The following is a 22,000-nucleotide window of genomic DNA, read 5'->3' on the forward strand; positions in this document are numbered from 1 at the left end:
AAATGTCTAAATCCCCCAAGTTAAACACTGCAATCTTCATCCGATAAACTTTCCCTATACCGACTAGTTATCCACTGATAGTTAATAAGGAATTATTTTTACAGCTACGGTATTAACAGCACTGATATCCACAGACTATAATCCACACAAAAATTTCAGCGAGAACCTTCTATGCTTAGCGACAACATTTTAGGAATGCATTTACATTCATTTACATTTTTTACGGTGTTAAAAAGTAGGCTGTTTTACAGCAGATAATGCATTATACTGACCAATGGGCTCAAGCATTCAATTAGGGTTATTCGATAAAATGAGATTTGTTGGGAATTCACAGTGAATTACAAATTTAAAGCCCAAATAACTGGAAACATGAAAAAAAAAAAAGTCAGTTATATTTCCAGCTAGTCTGGCCTTAAATTTAAAATTCACTGTGAATTCCCACTATTTGTGATACTCTTTAATCAATAACGACCATCTTCTACTTGTCAACTGAGACCTTACCGAATAAAGTCTTGGCATACTAGAAAGTAGCTGGTGGACCGTAGTGGAGCACGTCGTGGTCCATTCGTGGCTGGGACCAAAAATACTGCAGCTCCCACTTCGCTCAAATAACAATTTTTATTAAACACACAAAGCATTTTAAAAGTGGGCCAGGCCAACATCACACCCTTGTATCACACGTGCAGTCCCTGAAAATCAGCGCGCGTCTAGCATGCTTTACTGCAAATCCTGCCGTATCATTGGACAATAAACCGCCAATCAGACGAAAGCACTGTAACAATATACATCATCTTTTGGAGGTGTCCGCTAAGCCTGCAGCCTGTAACAGAACAATGTCAAAGAAAAAGATTTTAAGACTAAATACATATATAAACATAAGTATAAATTAAGAAGATGTCTATGCCAAGGAATACAAAAAAAAATTAAATTAGTAAAACACATAAAATAAACATAAAATGTTCTAGTTTCATACTGCATTTTAAACAAATCTTCTAGAGTTCTTTTCTGTATATAAAAATACATTCTACTGTTAAATCAAAAATAACCAGAATAACACTAGCCTTAAAGGAACAGTGAGCAGTTTAACATAACATACATAATATCTACAAATATAATATCAAAGAAAATAAAGCGCAGGAAGTAGCCATTACGCAAGGGACATAGAGAAAAAAAAAGAAAAAACAGCAATAATAAATACAGGCACGAATTTCTGTTCGCTTAATCAAGTGTACAGATGACATAGCATTAAAGGAACACACTAATTAAAAATAATAATAATTTAATTAGATGTGTTCTTTACTATTTTTTAAATACTGGCTAATCATTGGTTATAAAAAAAATAAACCGTGAGGACGCATGGCGTATGTGCAGCAATTGCCGCGATTTGCCAATTCACTGCTTCTCAATGAGAAGCATGGAATCAAACGATTCTCACAGACACTGAATGCTGAGATACTTAGACTGCAGACACTAAAATCAAAGAGATTCTATAACGGAATCTTTTTTTAGTCTGGAGTACTTGGTGGATGTCTGCCTGACAGTCACTAGAGGAGTGGAAAATTCTAAATGTAAACAGTGACGATACCCAGTGGAGCATAAAACAGCAAGAGAACAGGGGCATTATCTATACCCCAAAATCTCGTGAAGTGTTTTTTTGTGTGATTAGACTGTGTCTTTAATTGAAAGCGTAAACAGTGGTCCGTGGGTTGTATCTAGAATATTACATTAAAGAAAAAAAAGAAAAAAATAGCATATACATTAAAATAAAAAGTAAAAAGTACACTTTTCTAGAAACATTAATAATTGGCTTAAAATGATCACGTTTTTTGTTTTTTAACTACACAGCAAGTTGTGTTGAATTGTGAAATCAATTCAAGAACTGAATTTCTATAAAATTCCACAGGCCCTCGCAACGCACTGGCTTCTTCGCGAGCACGTTCTGATGGTGTTTGTGTGTGTGTTTTCTTTTTCTGGGAGATGCACAAGTCAACAATATGAAATGTTTGGTTTTAGTGCAAAATTACGACCAACCACAATAAGATTTCCAAACAGTAACCGCTTTTTCCGTGTCTGCACTAGTAATATTTGGAAACCTGTTTTTAAGTGCGTGTATAAAAAAACAACATATGCTTCCAATTGAGGCGGAAAAAAAAAAACTAATAAAAAAAAATAACACTCAAATTTACAACAGTCAACCAAGTACTAACGAAAGAAAAGTGATAGCATAAATCGGCCATTCTTCTTAAAAGAACATCTGTAGAGCAGGCAGTGGGAATATTTTGTTGTCAGATACAAAATAACTATCAAATTGAAAGCAGCAGCTCCGTGGCTCGCAGTAGTATAGGGATGGGTACTTGAAGTTTGTGGTACTGTTCTTTTCAGTGGTAATGTGGGTCGTGACCATACTGGTGGGTCGAGTTTTCTGAGCAGTATCGGAAAAACAAGCCAGCATTCCTGGTTTTAAAATGTTATTGAAAAGAGACACTGTATAATCAGTCTTGTTCACTACTTGTCCGATAATTTGAGGTAACTAGATTCTAAGTCAAAACTTATTTTTAAAAAAAGACAAAAAGAAAGAAAGAGATGGCCACTCATAAAGTCATTAAGCAGATGGCACTACCAAGGGTAGCGTTCTAGAATGTCAGCCGGCTAGAAGTTGCAGTAAGATTTATTGTGACTGGAGCAGGACTCGGACCATGCAAAGGGCTTTTTGAGACCCCAGATTTAATGGTCGCTGTGTCTGAAGATCATTTTACATTTGTTTCCTTGAGACCTGGAGCGTTACAGTGTGAGTTGCAGTTAAAAAGAGCTCTTTATTTTCATGTAGATAATATTATCCATTGTGCGTTTTTGGATCGAAAGGGATAGTACTGGAGTTTATTGGTTCTGGGGTACAACCGCCAATACCTTCTGGAAAAACACAGTTGTGGAATCTAAAAATAAAGGGGAAAATAGAGGAAAGTTTAGGTTTCTGTGTGAAGAGAGCAATGAAATTATTAGGATTATTAAACAATAACATAATACTAATACTAAGTAAAACGTGTAATGCTGCTTTAAATGGACACGTTTTACCACAAATAGTGTTACACTGCTAAGTGCTTCAAAATATTTACATACATACAATTCTGTAGATATATATTATTTTGCTGAAGTTCTTTATGTATGAAGAGTGCGTACTTCATTTCAATAGAAATTGGCACTTTTATAAAGGAACCTTGTTACACCCCCTAGCTGTTGACAACCAGTCCTGTTACTTCCTAGTTGTTCATCAAGAGGCAGGTAATTGTCCAGAGCACCTGCCTTGCAAATACCTCTCATTGAGCTGCATTGGGAAGTCTGTGATTGGGCAGCTACAGAAAGTCTGGGCGGGGTTAGAAGGGGAAGGCTTGCAAATGCTGCAGACAAGAAAACTGCAGCTTTTAGGTATAGCAAATGCATGATTTCATTGGGGATATAGCTACTAAGCAGTGATTTTAACTTTTTTTATTTGGGCAGTGGAGTGTCCCTTTAATGAGTCTCCTGCAATACATAGTTTACTCCCATATATCACCCCCAAAAACACAAACGTAAAAAAACGATAAGTAGAATCTTTGGCCAAGCTCTCCTTTTCTGCTACACTACTAACATGAGATAGCATTGTGATGCCGTGTACATGAATATAATCAGGGACCCCACTCCCTGCTGTCACCCATGATGTGATGATGATCTCTGATATTGGATGTAGCAGAACTGTTTTTTTCTATATCCTTCACAAAGCTTCACTCTTACAGCTACCATGGATACAGGATCATCACATTCTATCCCAGAACCCTCACGCTGTTTATGTCATTCAGAGGTGGCAGGGAGTGGAGATTCCTGTAGATGTACTTACAGATGCCATTCAACACCCACTCGGGCTTATTTTGCCACCAAACCCCAAAGTAGTAGACAGGAACTCCGGACAAGATGATGAAGAAACCAATCCCACATTCCACTGGGGTCATATAGAACGATACCACAATCAGGAAGAAGCAGGCCAGAATGAAGAATATCGGGAGACTGAGGTTCAGCTACAATGGGTGGAGAATAGGTAAGAGGTTATAGATAAACAGGAAATTATCAGCAATTTTAAAAATGGGTAAATCAGGTAAAATATCACATCTATTAATATTTCCACACAACAGCAATGTGTGAGCTATGAAACAATTGGACATCTAGGCATGAAAAATAATTTATTGTCTAAACGAAGGGAATTAGAGTCATGCTTTTTTTTTTATCTTCCACAGGTAAGGTATTATGTATTTTAAGAATATATTTAATAGCGTTTGGCACCTTGCACTTTAACTAGATCTCCTTTCGGACATGGTAACTTATTGTCCACAATGTAGACACCACAATGACTTCCTGACCCCAAGTATTGTTTCTCTATATCTGAAGGCCCTCGCACTCCCACCTCCAGCAAAAGTCTGTCCATGTTACCCAGGCTGCTCTATCTATTCCTGTTTTTGCTAAGCGATTTCCTCTCTGCAGGGGCCCCCAACACACTGTTTGTGAACTACTAGCCCTCCCGGTAGGTGACCTTCTGGAGGAAACTGGAGGAAACAATAAGCTTTAGAAAAGGAGAATGGTCTTGAGCTGTCTGGAAAAGGTGTAACCCCATAATGACAGTTAAACTGCCAGGAGAGGATAAACTCACACTGACTCCCATCGAGATCAAATAAAGTTATGAATGCCTGTGATCTGGCATATTTAGATCCATACTTGTGAGAAATCCTTCAGAAAGGTTCTATTGTTAGAATTATTTCCCTCTGTGGAATTCTGTTGCATCCCATAATAACCCAAATTATTAAATCATTTTTTTTCATATTTCTGATGTTGCTCTCATTTCTGAATAAATCGTTTCAATAGCTAATGTCTGTTAGAAGCCATGCTGTGAAATAAAGTGGTGACAAATGTTGAATTTCTAATTAAAGTCTTAATAAGATTAAACTGTAAAACATGTCATTGTTTTTCCGATGGTGTCCAACTCTCTAATCTATAAAGAGACTTCTGCAGTGACTGTTCATAAAGAGAAATACACTGATCAGCCACAACATTAATACCACCTGCCTAGTATTGTGTAGAACCCCCTCGTGCTGCCAAAACAGCTCTGATGTGTCATGGCATGGACTCCACAAGACCTCTGAGCGTGTCCTGTGGGATCTGGCACCAGGACATAGGCAGCAGATCTTTTAAATCCTGCAAGTTGCGAGGCGAGGCCTCCATGGATCAGATTTGTTGTTGCAGCACTTTCCACAGATGCTCAATCCGATTGAGATCTGGGGAATTGTCTTGTTCCTTAAACCATTCCTGAACAATTTTGGCAGTGTGGCAGGGTGATTATCCTGTGGAAAGAGGCCTCTGCCATCAGGGAACACCAAAGCGATGAAGGGGTTTACGTGGTCTGCAACAATCTCTAGGTAGGTGGTACATGTCAAAGTAACATCCACATGAATTCTAAGTTTCCCATCAGAGCATAACACTGCCTCCACCAGACTGCCTTCTTCCCATAGTGCAGCCTGCTTTTTCCCTTCCCCAGATAAACGATGCACACACACCTGGCCATCCACCTGGTCTAGTTCTGATTTTAAAGTCCCCATTGAAGGCCTTCAATGGGGACTTTAAAATCAGAACTAGACCAGGTGGATGGCCAGGTGTGGTGGTGGACAGGGGTCATCATGGGCACTCCGGTCTGCCTGAGCCATGCGCTGTGTATTCTGACACCTTTGTATCACGGCCATCATTAAGTTTTTCAGAAATTTAAGCTACAGTAGCTATTCTGTGTGATTGGACCAAACAGGCTAGTCTTCGCTCCACACGTGCATCAATGAGCCTTGGGCGCTCATGACACTCACGCCAGTTGTCGTTATCTTGTGCCACTTTTGGTAGGTTAGTACCTGCATGCCGTGAACACCCCACACGACTTGCTGTTTTTGGAAACGCTCTGACCCAGCCGTCTAGCCATCATTATCAAAGTCACTCAGTTCTTGAATTTCATGTGTTGGAAGCAGGTAAAATGGGCAAACGGAAAGATCTAACTGCTCACTAGCTGCCTAATATATCCCACCCCTTGGCAGTTGCCATTGTAACAATATAATCAATGTTGCAAAAACAAACCTATTTAAACGCAATAAAAAATAAAATCATACAGAGTATCTACATCTTTGGAGTATTTTTCTAAATATCATAACGGCTGGTTTCCTGCATAACATCTGTATGCTTTCTGTTTATACCTGAATGTCAACAACCAAAGGCGTACACATGTAAAAACGTATACTGTGCGCCCCTGGCTGTTTCTATAGAGATAATAACACTTATTACGCTAGTGAGCGGGTCTTGTATAGATATGCAACAGCTTACAATTTACTAGAAAATGTTGTGCTGGGTTGCACCTCATCCATCAGAACATATATCATATATACATCGACCTAATGTACAAATCGATTGTTTATTCTTTCCTAGAATCAAATTTTTATCTGTGCGTGATTGGGTCCATGTTCTCCCCATCAGGAAAAATCTGTGCAATCACGGTTCTGAAGGAGTTAAATATAATCATGCAGGAAATAACCCAATTACACAAAATAAAAGTATGTACAAAACAAACAAACCCCCTACAAATGTAGGACATGATGTAAACCGATATGTATTTGCTGAGTGTGTTAAATTTCAATAGACACCATGGTTCAGGGGGATATAGACGATTTCAGTAATTAAACTAATAAAAATATTTTGAGTTCAATTTTGAGATCACCCTCTCTTGTAGAACTGCTAAAACAATGCCACTAGGCGTGTGCCCACAGGCTCTCATATAATATAACCTATGACTAAACCTTACTAATTCTCTTGACGCATAATCTTTACCTACCTTTCAGACTCGCATTCCATTACTGACTTTTATTGTACTATTAATGCATTATAGTATCAGACAAAAATATTGCCTGCGAGCTAGTGGTTTTTTTTCACCAAAATGCCTAATTCTGAAGTTTTAACATGTTTTAATGAGCCATCATAATCTTTTAAAGATGAAATTGGCATAATGAGCGTTCAGGCCCAAGCTCGCTCCGTAAACAGAATGCCGACAGCGAAATATCACGTCTGTTACAGAGAGTATTCATCGCTTCTATTCATTATTTTATTGGAGGAGGAAATTAAGGCATTTCTTGGTACCATTTATTCATCACTGTCTGTTATGTAATAGATTTATATGTCTCTTATTACTGGCATGTAATGAATTACAACCTCATGGACAAGCGGTCTCTAAAAAAAGTGATAACACAGTAATGTTTTTCAGGAAATATTAGCATCATTTTAAAAAGAAAATTAGATATGCAATATCTATTCAAATGTAATGGCACATTCAAATTAATTAATTACCGTACTATATATATTTTTTTCAGATAGGGGATGGGAATGGAAATGCACTATGGGAAATGTAGTAATGAAACAGCTGACTTGATATGATACATGCTAAGCACAGAGAATACAGATTTATAAACATTCTACGGATGCATTTCAGGCGAGACCCCCACGCAAAGTTCTGTATTCTCTTACCTTGATGGGCCTTTCCAGGTCTGGTTTCTTGAACCGAAGCCACATCATCCCAATGATAGCCATCGCCACACACAGCCAGTTAAAGAAGCTAAAGAAGTTTATGACGGAGAAGATGTCATCCGAAAAGGCATAGAGAAGTGTCATGGCGCACTGCAAGATGAATCAGAGACAAAATGTAAATAAAAATAATTAGAGAACCATTACTTCTTTGGACATTACACTGACAGGGTTGTTTAGTAATAGTTAGTTATTTAATAGTGTGAATTCAAAGCCGATTTTAAATTTAAGGGGAGAGTAGCAAAATGACAGCATAGCTGAATTTCCATTTGTATTTTTTAAAGGACCACTATAGGCACTCAGACCACTTCAGCTCAATGAAGTGGTCTGGGTGCCAGGTCCATCTAGGTTTAACCCTGCCTGCTGTAAACATAGCAGTTTCAGAGAGACTGCTATGTTTACCTATGGGTTAATCCAGCCTCTAGTGGCTGTCTCATTGACAGCCGCTAGAGGCGCTTCCACGCTTCCCACTGTGATTTTCACAGTGAGAAGACGCTGCCGTCCATAAGAAAGCATTGAGAATGCTTTCCTATGGACTGACTGAATGCGCGCGTGGCTCTTGCCGTGCATGCGCATTCAGCCGATGACGGCCAAAGGAGGAGGAGAGTCCCTAGCGCCGAGAGAGCCCAGCGCTGGACAAAGGTAAGTGATTTAACCCCTTCCTCCAACTTCAGCCCGGCGGGAGAGGGACCCTGAGGATGGGGGCACCCTCAGGGCACTATAGTGCCAGGAAAACGAGTTTGTTTTCCTGGCACTATAGTGGTCCTTTAACTTAAATTTGAAATTCACTCTGAATTCTCACTTTAGTGAATAACACTGTTTGATTACTCACGTTAGTGAATAACTTGTGTTAACATTTATTTCACGAGATGCTCCCTTTCCTTTAACATTTATATAAAAGATTTAGCAAATGACATCATGATTCAGTTCAGACAAGGCATAGCCAGGGCACACATTGCAAATTAGGAGGAAAAATAGAAACATAGTTTCATTTCTCCTCTTCTCGATGTCCCTTCTCTATACTGACTGCCAGGTGCAAAGGACAGAGCTTCTAAAAATGATTGACAGAAGGCTAAGATGGAGGCGCCCATTTGCAGAATACCGAAAAGTGGATTTCTACATTTAAATATTTTTTTCACACCTCACAAGAACATTTTGTTAAAGGGTAACTATGTCCGCCAATGCACACATTGTAATTATTTGTCTGTTGGCAGTTAGCTATTATGTACTTAGGACATTTAATTTGGGACAATAGGTGTATCTATAAGATCTAACCTCACCCAACCCGATCAACTGACCAGACCTGAATTTCACTAATTGTTTATAGGTCTAGGGTTAGTGAATAGCTGGCTTGCTATACCAGTATTAACAAGTCCTACCTATAACCAAGGACGCAGGCAGGATGGGTTGCTCACAAGACACTTTGCACATGACTTTATTCAATAAATACTAACTTTTCTTCAGGGAAGCTAATTCACACTGCATCGTGCCTGTCAAGTGTAACATTGGTGCAACTTGACCTTTAGTGGCTACACAATGGAACCGTGATGAGCTGAGAAGTTGCAAAATTTGAGAATTGGAGAAAAAGGCAAACGTGACAATTTGTTTAGCAAATTAACCCCCAGATAACAATGAAAAAACTCCAGGATCCAAGCTGGTGGTAAAGTAACCTTAATCATACACTCACGGTGAACAGAAGAGAAGGCATGGGTGTGAGAAGCTTGGGGTGAATCATAGACAGGAGGGAGGGAAGGTGACCTTCTCTGGAGCCCACAAAGAACAGTCTGAAAGAAAACCAAAAAGAAAAGTCAGTTTACTTCTGAACGGTGGTAGGTCTGCTCTAAAACACACGGAGAACATACATTTGGTTAAACTCTCCGATGTACGCAATTCGTTAAAGGGTCCGTGTTCTACTGGGACAATGCCACGACATCTTTAAATATTTTTTGTAAATATTTCTTTTATTATGGCATATGCGATATGGGGTACAGAATAGAAAGAGGAGGCATTGCGGGGTAACACGAGTTGACGATAACAAGATAGTGAACAATACACCTCTAAGAAAGACTGCCATATTTTTTGTTTTTAGAAACGTCATGTAAACAGATTAATACAAGCTTGGTTAATAAAATAAAAATAAAATAATAAAGGTACTTGTTGCATAACAGTGCTAGATCAGCTACGCATGTAATGCCATGACAGATGAAACAGTTGCGTTTTTTCCCATTTAAAGATTTAAAGAGACAGGCTGAACCATAGATTGTTTAGTAAGACTTAGAACACAACAGGCTAGTGATCATATGTTAGTAAGAGGTAGGTCATACAGGCTTAATACGATCATTAATGTACAGGAGTCTAAGTGTTTTACACTGTACTGAGCATACGACTTTCCTATCTTGAACATGAACTGGCTGACCAGGCGAAGGGGGTAGTCACATTAAGGGACGCTTCACATATTTACAACTTATTCCAGCTGAAAACAATAAACGTGTTAGAGACAGTAACATCAGTACATGCTAGCTGAGAACTATTTCAAGATGTGTACACGGAATCTATAAACCACAGTGTCGCTATAGAGTGAACGCAAACTATTGTCGACTGCATTTCCCTAGGTCGTTGTGCAGTCTAAGCTAGCATGGCAGCTAGGAAGGCCCAGTAGTTCTTTAAAATAGTTATACGGTTAAATTAAGGATTGTTGCATGTCCTATCTCAACATTTTAAATGTCCAACATAAAACAAAGTCTAAACGGAAATGTCTGACATCAGTGAAGTATGCATGTTAGCAGTGGCAGACATCTTTAAATATGTGTCATTAGAATTTGTTTAATTTAGAGGCAGATTTCACCCAGCTAACCTTTCTGTGTTGTTTACTTTACACATTGTTATCTGGTCACAAAATGTTATCTGTCTTGGCTGTAAACAGGGTTTAATCTATGACTTTACTTTGATGATACATTGTTTATAGTAATAGCAGACCCTCTTCCCTTTTATGATATCTGTTAACCAAAGTAGTTAAACTGCAGCAGACCCAGTGTAATCCCTCTACATAATGGGACGGCATTAACAAAACATTACTTTTGTTTTCTCAAATACAGAAAAAGAACTAAACATAAAACATTGTTAAAAAAAAAAAAAAAAAAAAAGGAAAAATGTAAAAAAACATTATGCAATAAGGACCCATGTGTTCCCATTAGAATTATAAATGATGTCATAACGGTGTCCTACATGGTTTGAAAACGAAAGTTTAGAACTGTAAACTGTTACTAATTTAATGAATTTGTGACAAGCAGTTCAATTTTTTTGCCACAAGGGACACCATTCAATATTAATATCAACTATAGGTGTAGTGACTCATATAGGGTTATTAAATAAAGTCAGAATTCAAATACAAGGCAAGACTAACCGAACCAGAATTGTAGCTGAGTTAGAGAATTCTTCCAGTACGGCTACAATGCCCTTAAATTTGATACTCATTCTGAATTCTCACTTTAGCCGATAACCCTGGTAGATTTAAATATATCGCGTAATGAATACATATTACAATCTGTTCTGTTTAACCCATTAGATATCCATGACCAATATAAATATGAATAGTACATTTTAGGCAAATGGAAACGTTTTGCACGTCAGGTGTCCTTCCAGTGGGGTACTTTCCTGCAAATTTGAAATTTACTTTTAATTTTTAATTTTTCTCCCTTTAGGGATTATTCTTTTTTAGTATTTTATTATTTATATAGCGCCATCAGATTCCGTATCACAGTATCCTGCCAATGGTCTGTGCTCCCTCTACACCCTTGAATTGTTGGGAATTCAAATAAGATTTTAACTTTTTTTTTTTTTAATTCTTTATTTTTGATGCGCAAAGAATATACTGTAGAAGCTTGCATCGCCACAACAGCGGAACAGACAATAACATTTTCAAACATTTAAAGACAGTGACATGGCGTTGGAAGTGCGAGCACAATTTTTTTTTTTTTTTTTTCATGAGTACTTCATGCTAGTCATTGTTGTCTAGACTAAGTAGCGAATTGCGTGTGCCATTCCGAGGTAAATACTAGACAGGAATATAGGAGATAATCATTATATATCAATTAACAGTTGTTATAGAATGCTAAGCTAAATAGTAGGCAAAGCAAGACATAATAAAAGTTACGTTCTGGTTAAACCAATTTGCATTAGAGTTAGACATATCGGTAGGTTCATTATGTGTTTTGTATAAGAGTGTTGCCCCCCTCTGATCCCCAGGTGTTTGGGTGTATGTGGTTGCTTGCTGAGGCCTATTGTGTGTGTGTACGCGGGGTATGCCTATGTACAGTGATAAGTCTGCGGTGTTGTGTGTGGTGAGCCTTTAAAAATTGTGTGTGTGCTTCTCTGTTGGAGACTGCGGTCCTAGCTTCTGGGAGGCTGCCCCAGTATTGAGTCTCTCAACCTATACCCTGTTGGTTTGCGGTGGTTTCCCAGTGCGTTGGGCTGTGCTTCGTTCTCCGTGGTCCGGAGGCGTTGGGGTGAGGAGTTCCAAAGAGGGAAGTCGGCCCGCTTGGTGGGCAATGTGCAGTCCCGTTTGAGTGTCTCTGTGGTCGGTGCGTTTGTGGGCTGTTGTAGCGCCGGTATGGGTGGGCTACTGCTGCCATCGGTTTAGTTCCCCTGGAGCTCTGCGTTTGCAATCTTGCTCGTTGGGCCGCGCCGGTCCGGGGTCCGTGCTGGATCTCTGCGCGTGGGTGAGATGATTTTGGGCGCTTTACTGTAGTTGTCCCTCTTGCTTTGGTTGCTTGTTTTTTTTGGCTGCTCCCGCTCTCAGTGTGGCTCCAGGCCCCAGCTTTCGAGGTGGCTCGTCCCCTGTGTCTGCTCGGCCTGAAGGAGTAGTGCGGTGGATATGCTGTGACACGCTCTGGGGCTTTCCGTGGCATGCCCCGTGCGATATTTCCGAGTGGGGGCTCCTGCTCTGTGGGCCACTGGAGCGCCTCCAGCTTCTCCCAAAAGGAGCTGAATATGTCGTTGAGTCGTAGCTCTGTGGCCTTCCAGGCTGTGCACAGGGTTGCGTTGTGTGAGCCTTCCGCCATTTTGGAAGTTGCACTGTTGCCCTCCGAACTCGGTAAGCTTGTCGCTTGGGCGTCTCTTAATGTGGGGATCGTGTGGGGGTGGCCCGGGATAACCCCCGCCGGTCCAGAGGGGGGGGAACGAGGGCTCCAGGGCAGGATTCCAGCCGTATCCGGCGGCAGGAGAGCGGCCGTCTCTCCCGCGCCAGCCATGCTGGTAGGCCTCTCCAGGGTGGTCGGTGTGCGCCGATGCAGGTGTCGCTTAAAGGGTATCATTGTGTGCCGCTCGGTTACTCCTTTCCCCAGGAGGCCTTTCGTCGCTGTTTTAATAACTTTTCTGGGTTTTATTCTCGCTTTTTTGCCCCAGTATGCAGGAGCCGTCGCGGTGAGCGTCCTCTTGGCTCGGCTGTCAGGCCCCGCCCCTGGGAATTCAAATAAGATTTTACATTTTATTTCCAAATAGCTGAATTAGGGATTTCTTTCCAATCGGTTTTGTGTTAAGTGAAACTAGATGCTCTTGAAAAAGTCTATCTCAGGCGAAACGCGTCGAGCAGAGTATATTGGCACCATGGCTCCAGATAAGAAGCCTGAGCTAAAGGAGTGTTCCCCCATAGAGAATTGATGACTTTGGATTGACAAGAGGGGTGAAATTGAGGTCTTATCTCTCTCCAAGACTCCACTGGACTTCCTGAGTATCGTGTGCTACTCCCAGGAGATAAGTGGACAAAACTCTTTTGCACAATATATTCTCTTTTGTGCCATTTTAAATTGTGAGTGTGGTTTTTGGTTGTATTTTATATTGTTAAAATAAATATTACACTATAAGTTTTTCTTTTTTTCCCCCTATTTTATTGTTACTCTTCTACAGAGCATCTACACCTGTGCAATTGTCCATCTACACTTTTACTCCAGGTAACAGATTTATCACTATTAACACCAGTTCACGATTAGGTGGTGTTGTGTGATTGCACTTTGTGATATTACTGATTTGGGCCCAAGACACAGGTTATACTTTGTATACCATTTTTCCCTACATACCATATTTGTAGAACCATAAGAGGGGGTTCTGTCTAATAGGCTGCACTGTTCATCACTAGTGATGTCCCGAACAGTTCGCCGGCGAACATAGCGTGTTCGCGGTAGCGAACACGCGATGTTCGGTCCGCCCCCTATTCGTCATCATTGAGTAAACTTTGACCCTGTACCGCACAGTCAGCAGACACATTCCAGCCAATCAGCAGCAGACCCTCCCTCCCAGACCCTCCCACCTCCATGACGAATAGGGGGCGGACCGAACATCGCGCGTGTTCTCAATCGCGAACATGCTATGTTCGCGGGCGAATGGTTCCCGGCGAACTGTTCGGGACATCACTACTCATCACTTATGTGGATTGCACTTTTTTATGCTGTATAAACTAGATTGACGTCAGATTCGAAAATCATTATAAATTACTGACAAATCACACTTTAGTGAATAATCGTGATATCCCCTTTTTAATAGTAAATGCCAAAAAAACAAGTAAAGACAGAAACCACTCTAATAGGTTGCAACTTGTACCTAAAATGCATTTGTAATACACCCATTGAAACCCATGTTATGGCTGTGTATTTAGGGTGGGCACAAGGAGGAGCACAGCATGATGCAGGGGGGCATGGCCCCCTCTGGCCCCTCTAGCTACACATCTAATGTCCTAAATCATGTGGGCACTAAACACAGGGTTTTAAATTATTCCTTTAGTTAGTAAACTCCCCCTTTCTCGTCTCTCAATCCCAAACTCAGCTCATTAGATTCATTGTTACATGTCAATAATACGTATAAATCGAGGTGTGTACACGTTAGAAGAATCGCATATACCTGGATGACGTAAACAGCGATCCATTGACAGAACCAAAACATGATAACCCTACAAAGACTGGGATGATCCACGCCATGACCCCCAAGTGGTAATTCCCAAAATCCTGCATTGAGAAAGCAAAGTGATGTTGAAGAAGTTAGATTTACCGATGTGAGAATGTTAAAGGGATAACTATTTCACGTCCTCATTTACAAAACTAACAATTTTATCTAATAATGGTGTCGGCTTAATAACATTTCTGAATGTCTTAATTTGGATCGAACAAACTTCCAAAGGATTAATATACAGAAACCATCATTAAAGGCTATAGGGATTTGTGCAGTTAAATCGTTTGGAGAGTTTATATCACAGTATTGAATCATTCAGACAGGTTATTAAATCAAAGCTAATCTATGTTAACATATGTTGTCAAAGCAACCTGGTCCATAAAATGATAGTAAAGCCTTGTGACAAGTGAGTCCTAAGTGTATATTAAAGTGCTAGAGGATTATACGGATAAATTCACAAATGATCTGAATGCCAGTGAGGTCTAAATGTCATAATACAATCTGTACAGCAGCATGCCTACCCCACAGATCTTGATGTCCTACAACCTCCTGGTATTGTTTGAATGCAATTGAAACTAAAACATATCATAGGAATTGTAGTCCTGCAAAAGCTAGGTGGGGAGGGGGGAGGAGGGGGACAGAGTTTAAGATACCTGCCTTACAGTCAATATTAGCAGATATTTAACACAGTCATTACTGTCGCTTTAAACATAAAATGAGATGCTGATTTTAAAAAGGCAGAAAATGCCACAATGGCAATGAGTATCTAATGACACGTTATAGCAACATGGATTGTCACTGGTCCTACGGGGGTTAAACCTTCAATGAGGATGAGTAAGCCGTTGCTCCACCTTCTGGCACATACAGTGCCAGATTAAACCTAATGAGAGAAGCTAAACATACCACAGCCACAGCTTCCGAGTTCAGCATCTGTTCCGGCGTCAGCGTGGTAAAATACGCCAGGTTTGTGAGGACATAAACCAGCGTCACAATTGGCAGGGAAATGATGATTGCACGAGGAAGGTTCCTGCAAATAAAAAGACGTATTATTAGGAATGCCATATGGGGGGGGGGGGGGGGCAGGGGGCTTCATTAATAATGGGGATACAAATTATTTAATGCATTTCTGATCCGAGCAGACAGACTCAGCATGTGACTTTAATTTAGATATCACATGTCATGTGGACAGTTTTAACCCTTTGGTACTGGAAGATCAGGTGAATGTGACGTCCTCCGATTAAGCAGAATCTGCTGGATTTAAAATGATTTCTCAGGGTTTCATTGTCATGATGCCAGCACTGGCTAATGAGAAAATGTAAAGCAGAACTTACTTATAGGGATCTATCATTTCTTCTGTGACAAAGTTCAAGTAGTTCCTAAATTGAAAATGGAGAAAGGGACAGCGTTAATGCAGTGGTGTATTTTGGATTTGTGCTGCCCTAGGCACGACTAAATTCGAGCACACCCAAAATCAAAATTTGCCCCGCCAGTTCGTGTCAAGGCCATTTTTTTGACTGACAGACACATGCCCTCATTGACACACACTGACACACCCACTCACTGACAGGCACACACTCTCAGATACACATAAAATGACATACACACACTGACACACACACTCACAGACACACACTGACCGCTACAATCACTCACTCACAGTAAGGTGAAGAGCCAAAGAACACGAGGCAAACAAGGCATTTGTCTGGAAGCTTGGGGTGGCATTTTTTGGCGCCCCCCCTGAAAGTGCTGCCCTAGGCAAATGCCTTGTTTGCCTTGTGGTAAATACATCCCTGCGTTAATGCACCGAGCGAAAGTAACCGTTTCTGTTCCTTGTGATATTTCAAATTGCGTGGTTTATTTGCTGAATGGAGAATTGTGAAGGATTAGGAAAACAGGACATAGTTAGCCTGGAAAATAAACCTTACTGCAGCTAATTTTTCCAGTTTGACAATTTTAGTCACATTTTAACAAGGACGGACGTGGTGTATTTAAAGCATACCACCTCTGCTTGCAGGCGATTCCATGAAACAACCACACTTTTACAGATCAGAGTTTCCTCAAGCTGATCCTCACATTCCCCAGAGAGCAATGTTTGAGGGTCTCATCAAAGAAAGAGGGGAATCACTTTTAAAGGTATAGGACCAACATTAGTCATTTGCTGTGTTCTTCCACCCACAGTCCCTGATCTAACTTCTAACAGCCACTACCAGACCATGAATCACATTCCTGCAATGTATACATTGTGTGATTCTTTGTATACAGTAAAGGCTAAATCTACGCATGTACGTTCTTACCCCCCACCCCCAAGAGGTTTCCTCTTACCATCCTCCGTAGGCAAAAAGGCCGCTGTATAAAGCCAAGACCCACTGTCCGACATCAGTAGTTGTCCCCTTAAATGCATTTTCTACTTTAAGATTCTCAACATCTCCTGTAAAAAGGGAACAATAAAGAAAAAAACAGACATTTAAAATGCTTGGTAAGGTAAAGTGTCATGGGAGTTTACACGGCATCATCTGATACTATGACAATGATTAGGGAAAGTTAAAAGATGTAAAATAATGTCGGTTTAACTGAAATGTAAAGATTATATTCCTGCAACTCAGTGATTAGCTAATACAATATCTTTCCCTCTGTATACTGTGTAATAACTCCCTTGATGAATTGCTATGTGATTATCATTATTATTTTATTATTTATATAGCGCCAGCACATTCCGCAGCGCTGTACAATGGGTGGACTAACGGACACATTATTGTAGCCAGACACAGAGACGCACAGGAACAGAGACGTGGAGGGCCCTGCTCAATGAGCTTACATTCTAGAGGGAGTGGGGTAAAGTTACACAAAGGGTATAAGTAGGGGTAATGAAATAGGTTGCTAGAAAAGTATTCACTGAGAACTTAAGTTATTTTTGACAGTTGCAGGAGAGGAGTCATGGGGGGGAGGGGGATGATAACCCACTAACAGTTTAAATAATATGCTTTCCTTAAGAAGTGTGTATTCAAAGATTTTTTTGAATGAGTGGAGACTGGGTGAAAGTCTAACGGAGAAGGGAAGGGAGTTCCACAGAAAAGGTGCAGCCCTGGAGAAGTCTTGGAGATACGCATCAGATGTGGGAGTACGGACAGAGGATAGACGTAGGTCTTCGACAGAGCACAGGGGCCTTCATGGGACATACTTGTGTATTAGGGAGGATAGGTAGGTTGTGTAGAGACTTGTAAGCAAGCGGCAGGATTTGGCGATCGACTTGACGTGAGGGTTGAAGGAGAGGTCGGAGTCAAAGAGAACACCTAGGCAGCGAGCCTGCGAGGTAGAAGTGATGGTAGCGCCGTTGACTTGGAGGGAGACAGACACGGGAGTAGCAACACTTGAGGGAGGAAAGACCAGAAGTTCTGTTTTGGACAGGTTGAGTTTAAAGAAGTTAGCAGCCAACCAGTTGGAATTCACAGAGATGCAGTCAGAGACAAGAGTCAAAACGGGCGGAGAGAGATCAGGAGAGGACAGGTAGATTTGTGGGTCATCCGCATAGAAATGATATTGGAAGCCACAGGAGCTGATGAGTTTACCAAGGGAGGCGGTATAGATAAAAAACAGTAGGGGACCAAAGACAGAACCTTGGGGAACGCCAACAGAGAGGGGTTGGGGAGAAGAGGCAGAGCCAGAGACAGCGTTGGGAAAGGTAGGAGGAGCACCAGGAGAGAGCAGTAGACCGAGATTACAGAGAATGAGAAGTAGCTGTTGATGATCAACAGTGTCAAAGGCAGCAGAAAGATCAAGGAGAATTTGGATAGAGTAATGGCCGTGAGATTTAGCTTTGGTCACAGCTATTTCAACAGAGGGACGAGTGCGGAATCCAGACTGAAGCGGGTCAAGCAGAGAGTTGTATTAAAGGAAGTCTGTCAATCTCGCATTCACAACTCGCTTAAGGATCTTGGAGGCAAATGGCAGTAGCGAGATAGGGCGGTAGCTGGATGGGGAGTTGGGGTCAAGGCTGGGCTTTTTCAGAATTGGGGTTACAGTTGCATGTTTGAAGGGTGAGGGAAATGTGCCAGAGGAAAGGGAGAGATTGAAAATGTTAGTGAGAGGAAGAGTAAGAGAGGGAGACAAAGTGCGGATGAGATATGAGGGAATAGGATCGAGGGAACAGGTGGTGGGGTGGGAGGACCAGGGCAGAGCAGAAACCTCTTCCGTAGTAGGTGTGAGTGAGCATAGAACAGGGGAGGGAGTGGGGTTGGGTGATGTATTGGAAGGGGAGGGAGAGAGGTTAGAGATCTCTTCCCTGATTGTAGATATCTTCTCAGTGAAGTGGGTTGCAAAGTTTGAGGCAGAGAGGGTGGTAGGAGGAGGGGGAGCAACAGGGCGAAGGAGAGCATTAAAACTGTGAAATAGTTATTTGGGTTCGCGAAAGAGTGTGGTTATGAGGGTATTGAAGTAATTTACTTTTGCAGAAGAAAGAGCTAGTGCGTAGGAGCGCAGCATAAATTTATACTGGATGAAGTCAGGTGTGGAGTGAGACTTTCTCCAACAGCATTCAGCAGGTCTGGAACATTTTTGGAGATATTGGGTCAGCTTGGTGTGCCAGGGTCGTAATTGGGAACGCTTTCTGCGTTTAAATGTAGGAGGTGCCATGATGTCAAGTTGAGAGGAGAGAGAAGAGTTGTAGAGTGAGGTTGCTGAGTTAGGGCAAGTGAGATTTGAGATGGGTAAAAGGAGAGTTTGCAGTTTGGTGGAGAGATGCTCGAGATCAAGGCAGTGGAGGTTTCTGTGAGATTGGAGGTGGAACAGAGTTTGGTGAAGATGAGGTCCAGAGTATTTCCTGCTGTATGAGTTGCTGAAGTAGACCACTGTGTGAGGTCGGAGGAGGAGATTACAGAGAGCCCGTTTGCCATTTGTAGTCAAGGATTCCCACAATAAACCGACGCAGTGTGTTCACTTAACTGAGCATTGCAGTGAAGTGACACAAAAATGGTACATTCTAGGCCAAAACAGACAACTTGGGACAAATGCTGAATTTTAGATTTGTTTCTCTAATTTGACTACTTAGGTCTCAAATTTGCAGTTCCCCTGTCAGTTCTCCGCAAATTCAGGTTAAGTTTTTAGATAAAAGTCGTAAAGGTCTATTTATTACAGTAAGAATCAAAGTGAATTCAAATATAAGGCCAGAGTAATCAAACTGGAGGCATAGATGCCTTTTTTCCCCCGATCAACTGTTTTGACCTTAACTTTGAATTCTCGCTTTAGTGAATAATCCTGATAGAATTCAGGTGCAGTTTTACATCACGTTGGAAACGAAGCTGTTTCTTTGTTTTTTCATTTCTAATTACGCTAGCTGAGACACACACAGACTGATAAAACGCAAGCACTGTGTCTACTTTCCCACAGGTTCAAGACATAGCTCTATGAAATGCTATACGAGTGTCCACCGTCTCAGCCAAGTGTTTTGTAAAATAGACTTTTTACAAGGACACAGTTCTTTCTCTTCCGCGGTCTAATCTGTCCTTGGGAATCAGAGATCCCTTTATCAGGCTCCAAACGCACACATTATTTGATTTGCTCATTAAACAGGTAGGTCACAGCAGGCATGCAACATGTAGACCAAACCCAATAAAAGGCGTGGGGGGAGAAACACCTAACAGTATAATTTGTTGTTTTTTTGAAGTTGCCTATTTTTTTGCTTTGATTTGGCTACTTGGTTGCTCTGCTTGCACCTATCATGCAGTCCACTGGATGTACCAAACAATAGTATTTTTTCTATTTGTTCCACGTTATCCATCTCTTTCTATAAAATAAAGCATTCACATGATTTTGACAGTGTCAAGTGTCCATTGACTTTATTGGGGTCTTAACAAGCATTGGCAGTGGACTGTGCTGGCCAGATCGATAAAATCAATGGTGGGCAAATCCGCAGGAATCATTATAAGCTATCCAGGCAGGGCCCTCTTCAGCTACTGCTCCCGTATGTCATGCATGTCTTGCTAGAATAAAGGTTTGTCTTGACTATTGTACATTGCTCCTCAATATGTTGGTGCTATACGAATAACTGGATATGAATTAACAAAAGATATCCTTTCTGAGCTTTTTTCAGAAGGCAGTAGAGATGCCAAAAGAGTCACTTTATTAACCAGAATAAACAAATGTAAAAAAATAAAATAATAGGTTATCATTACATTTGTCATTTTTCGTTACTCAGCTTTTAATTTAAAGGTCACAACTTCACAAGTCAGGAGACGGGTAGAAATGAAGGTGTAGCTCACCTGATATGCACAATGTGAAGGCAAAGTTCAAAACAGACCCTGTGCCCAGGCGGGGAGACAGAAGATTGGCACACTATCTGACTGGCCCCTTAAACAGCCACATGACAAACTAACAGCTAATCTGCTGACAAGCCAGTCACATGGGGCCCCTCGGCCAGGCACCATCACCATTCTGGGATGATTTTGGCTCCAGGATTTCTTTACATAATTGGATTAACTCTTAATTATCCAGATCAGAATTCCGCTCTGTGTATAATGCCACTAAACCGGTTTGTGTTGTGTACCATGACCTATGGGGCCAGAATACTGTCACCCTCCCCACTGGCTCTGGAATTAAAGAGGCTTAATGACTGGGAAACTGAGAAAGACATATAAAATAAAAGAATCTAACGCAGATGTTTTCCCTATCAGGGACAAAATTAATTATTCTTTAATAGAATCTTGGTTATTATAATAATATCTAAACATCCCGGGCTCAGTCCAGTACTGCTAAACACTTCCACCAACTTTTCCAAGGCATTCAACACATCACTTCTTTCTTGTTAAGATCAGCACATGAAAAGCGCTGCCCTGCAGAGTACATTATTCAAAATCGGTTCTTTATTTAAAGACATTCATTCTTGGATACTTTTTTATTTACTGAATTCGTTGATTGATTTTCCTCCTGTACCATATGAATACTACATACCAAGGGGCAGCACTTTTCTTGCCTATAAGCATAGAGTTTGGGGTTTGATAATAAAAGAGTAATTACTCAGACCCCATCCCTCCCCCCCATATTAGTAATTTGGATTACTCAATATTTTCATGTCTTTCACAGTAATATAACTGAATGCCAGCAGACTGGCTCCTCTATCGGTGTGGCAGGACTGGACTAGACATGTGTACACTGACAGTAAGTGTGGCATGGAGTTATCTATATAGCTTTAAATGTGGGAGGCAGATGAGTCAGCAGGCACTGCAACCCTTTAACATGTGCCTATTGCACTCTGCAGACAAGGCATGGGCCCAGGGCAGCGTGACTGAGCCGTGCGCCATCCCAGGTTAATTACAGTGATGCGGTGCACAGTGCTTTGCTATCAGCAGACAGACAACTTGTAAAACTCTGTTTGGCCAAATTGCAAAGAAGAAAAAAAATTTAAAAAAATGTTTTGTTGAATGACTAGATGGGCCGAATGGTT

The 22,000-nt window shown here is 41.0% G+C and overlaps 1 protein-coding gene across 1 annotated transcript in view; it reads right to left on the minus strand.

Moving 5' to 3' along the window:
- Window positions 1-928: 928 nt before the first annotated feature.
- SLC7A5 (solute carrier family 7 member 5) overlaps window positions 929-22,000 on the minus strand; it is a 45,664-nt gene continuing 24,592 nt past the window's right edge. Inside the window, exons 3-10 of the mRNA XM_063438046.1 lie at window positions 16,888-16,993; window positions 15,897-15,941; window positions 15,469-15,592; window positions 14,518-14,621; window positions 9,314-9,410; window positions 7,570-7,719; window positions 3,872-4,049; window positions 929-2,933 (exon numbers count right to left, since the gene is read on the minus strand). Coding sequence (XP_063294116.1) covers window positions 2,878-2,933; window positions 3,872-4,049; window positions 7,570-7,719; window positions 9,314-9,410; window positions 14,518-14,621; window positions 15,469-15,592; window positions 15,897-15,941; window positions 16,888-16,993 — 860 coding nt within the window. The 3' untranslated portion in view covers window positions 929-2,877. The remainder of the gene's footprint in view (window positions 2,934-3,871; window positions 4,050-7,569; window positions 7,720-9,313; window positions 9,411-14,517; window positions 14,622-15,468; window positions 15,593-15,896; window positions 15,942-16,887; window positions 16,994-22,000) is intronic.

The sequence above is a fragment of the Pelobates fuscus genome, chromosome 12, assembly GCF_036172605.1.
Source record: "Pelobates fuscus isolate aPelFus1 chromosome 12, aPelFus1.pri, whole genome shotgun sequence".
Taxonomy (NCBI): domain Eukaryota; kingdom Metazoa; phylum Chordata; class Amphibia; order Anura; family Pelobatidae; genus Pelobates; species Pelobates fuscus.